The sequence below is a fragment of the Geospiza fortis genome, unplaced genomic scaffold (genome assembly GCF_000277835.1).
Source record: "Geospiza fortis unplaced genomic scaffold, GeoFor_1.0 scaffold409, whole genome shotgun sequence".
Lineage (NCBI taxonomy): Eukaryota > Metazoa > Chordata > Aves > Passeriformes > Thraupidae > Geospiza > Geospiza fortis.
Genome location: NW_005054553.1, coordinates 418,786 through 421,388, shown reverse-complemented (window position 1 = coordinate 421,388; position 2,603 = coordinate 418,786). Strand labels below are relative to the sequence as shown.

The window sequence follows — 2,603 nt, the reverse complement described above, 5'->3', positions numbered from 1 at the left end:
TCTTTGTTGATTCTTTGTTGATTCTTTGTTGATTCTTCGTTGATTCTTCGTTGATTCTTCGTTGATTCTTCGTTGATTTTTTGGAAAGTTAGCAATGTTTTTTGGTTTGTATTAAATTGATTTTTCATTGGTTTAATTCATTGATTTAATTCCACATTTTTAGTTGATTTTTAGTTGATTTTTTAAAAAAATAGCAATGTTTTTTGGTTTGTTTTAAATTTATTTAATTCGTTGATTTAATTCGTTGATTTTTAGTTGATTTTTTGTTGATTTTTAAAAAAATTAGCAATGTTTTTTGGTTTGTTTTAAATTGCCTTTTCATTGAGTTTTTCATTGATTTTTCATTGATTTTTTAAAAAATTAGCAATGTTTTTTGGTTTGTTTTAAATGGATTTTTCGTTGATTTCTCGTTGATTTTCGTTCATTTTTCATTGACTTTTTGTTGATTTTTCATTGATTTAAAAAAAATTAGCAATGTTTTTTGCTTCGTTTTAAATTTAAAATCAGTTTTTAATTGATTTTTAGTTGATTTTTTTAAAATTAGCATTGCTTAAGTGATATAAAATGCAGACATTGCATAAATCCTGTTGTCTATCAGGAAATAAAACCAGAAATAATAAATTGCTCAGGAGTACTGAGGATTTCTATGAAATAAATAAACTTGGGTATCCAGAGCAGTGTGGGGCCAGGGCATTTTTAGCAATTAATTCCCATTATTAATGATTTAACTTCTAAATATATAAATTTAATCATTCAGTTCCAATTTTTGTAGGAAGTTGAGGTGGTTTTTAAAATTATTTTATTATTTTATTAATTTTTTTATTTGTGATTTTTTTTGCTGTTTCTGTATCTTTGCACAAGTCTGGACCTCTAAAAAAAGCCTGATGAAATCTAAATATATATGAAACTTGTAAATATATAAATTTAGTTATTCAGTTCCACTTTTTGTAGAAAATTGAAGTGGTTTTTAAAATTATTTTATTATTTTATTTTGTTATTTTATTAATTTTTTATTCGTGGGGGGGTTTTTTGCTGTTGCTGTATCTTTGCACAAGTTTGGATCTGTAAAGAAAAGCCTGATGAAATTTTTACATTTTTTTTATTTATGTGATATATAAATTTTTATTTTTACACTTTACATTTTTACATTTCTATTATATATGAATTATTATATTACATATAAGTTAATACATATTACATATTTATGGGATTATACCCCTCTAAGAGGGGTGAGATTAATTTTTATTAATCTGTTTTTTTTCATGGTATATTGGTGACAAACATGGGGAAAAACCCAGGAATTCTCTTTTTTTCCACATCAGGGACTGCACTTCCTCAAAATCTCCTGCAGGAGCTTCCCAGGAGCAGGAAGGAGCAGAAAAGGAGAGGAAGAGGAGCCAGGATGAGCCCAAACATCCCCAGGGGGCTGAAAACCCCCTGGAGACAGACAAGGTACAGCTGGAAATTCAGGAATTTTGTCTGGAATTTCAGGAATTTTGTCTGGAATTTCAAGAATTCCAGCTGGAACTGCAGGAATTCCAGCTGGGATTGCAGGAATTCCACCTGGAACTGCTGGAATTCAACCTGGAATTGCATGAATCTGGAATTCCAGCTGGGACTGCAGGACCTGGAATTGCAGGAATTCCAGCTGGGATTGCAGGAATTCCAGGTGGAACTGCTGGAATTCCTGCCAGAATTCCACCTGGAACTGCAGGAATTGCACCTGGAACTGCAGGAATTCCGTCTGGAATTGCAGGAATTCCACCTGGAATTTCAAGAATTCCACCTGGAACTGTAGGAATTCTGCCTGAAATTTCAGGAATTCCAGCTGGAACTGCAGGAATTCCAGCTGGAACTGCAGGAATTCCAGCTGGGATTGCAGGAATTCCAGGTGGAACTGCTGGAATTCCTGCCAGAATTCCACCTGGAACTGCAGAAATTCCATCTGGAACTGCAGGACCTGGAACTGCAGGAATTCAGCCTGGAATTGCATGAATCTGGAACTGCAGGAATTGCACCTGGAACTGCAGGAATTCCATCTGGAATTCTGCTGTGCCTGCAGCTCTGCAATTCTTTCAGCAATTCTGCATTTCCCTGGGGTATTTCCTTCCAAAGCCGCCCCAGAAATTGGGATTTTCAGGTGGTTGTTTGGAGGAGGAGATGGCCACTGTCATGTTTTTTTACTTTTAATTTTTTAGATGTTATTTTTAAGTTTTTCAATTTAAAATTAGTAAATAAGTCATGATTAATTTGAAGAGATATTTGTGACATTTTTTGTTGTCTTGGTTGTTGTAATTGGAAGAAAATCAATAATAATTTGTATGTTATAATATATATATAATGTATTCTAAATATACTATATCTATTTAAATATACTATATTATAAATATAGTATGTTTGTATTTATAAATATAGTATGTTTGCATTTATAAATATCTTACATTATATTAGTTATGTTATAAAATATATATTATATTATAAATATATTATATGAATCTATTAGATTTTTAATATTTAATATGTATTATAATATATTGTAGGTATTCTAATATATTATGTTATTATATTTATAAATATATTTTATTTATAAATATATTCTATTC

General features: G+C 30.6%; 1 protein-coding gene across 2 annotated transcripts in view; it reads left to right on the top strand.

The window, feature by feature from the left end:
- The window catches only part of TTC3 (tetratricopeptide repeat domain 3), a 65,122-nt gene that overhangs the window by 18,410 nt on the left and 44,109 nt on the right, over nt 1-2,603 (top strand). For both annotated transcript variants that reach the window (XM_031064063.1, XM_031064062.1), the window contains one exon: nt 1,323-1,452. In XM_031064063.1, coding sequence (XP_030919923.1) covers nt 1,323-1,452 — 130 coding nt within the window. The remainder of the gene's footprint in view (nt 1-1,322; nt 1,453-2,603) is intronic.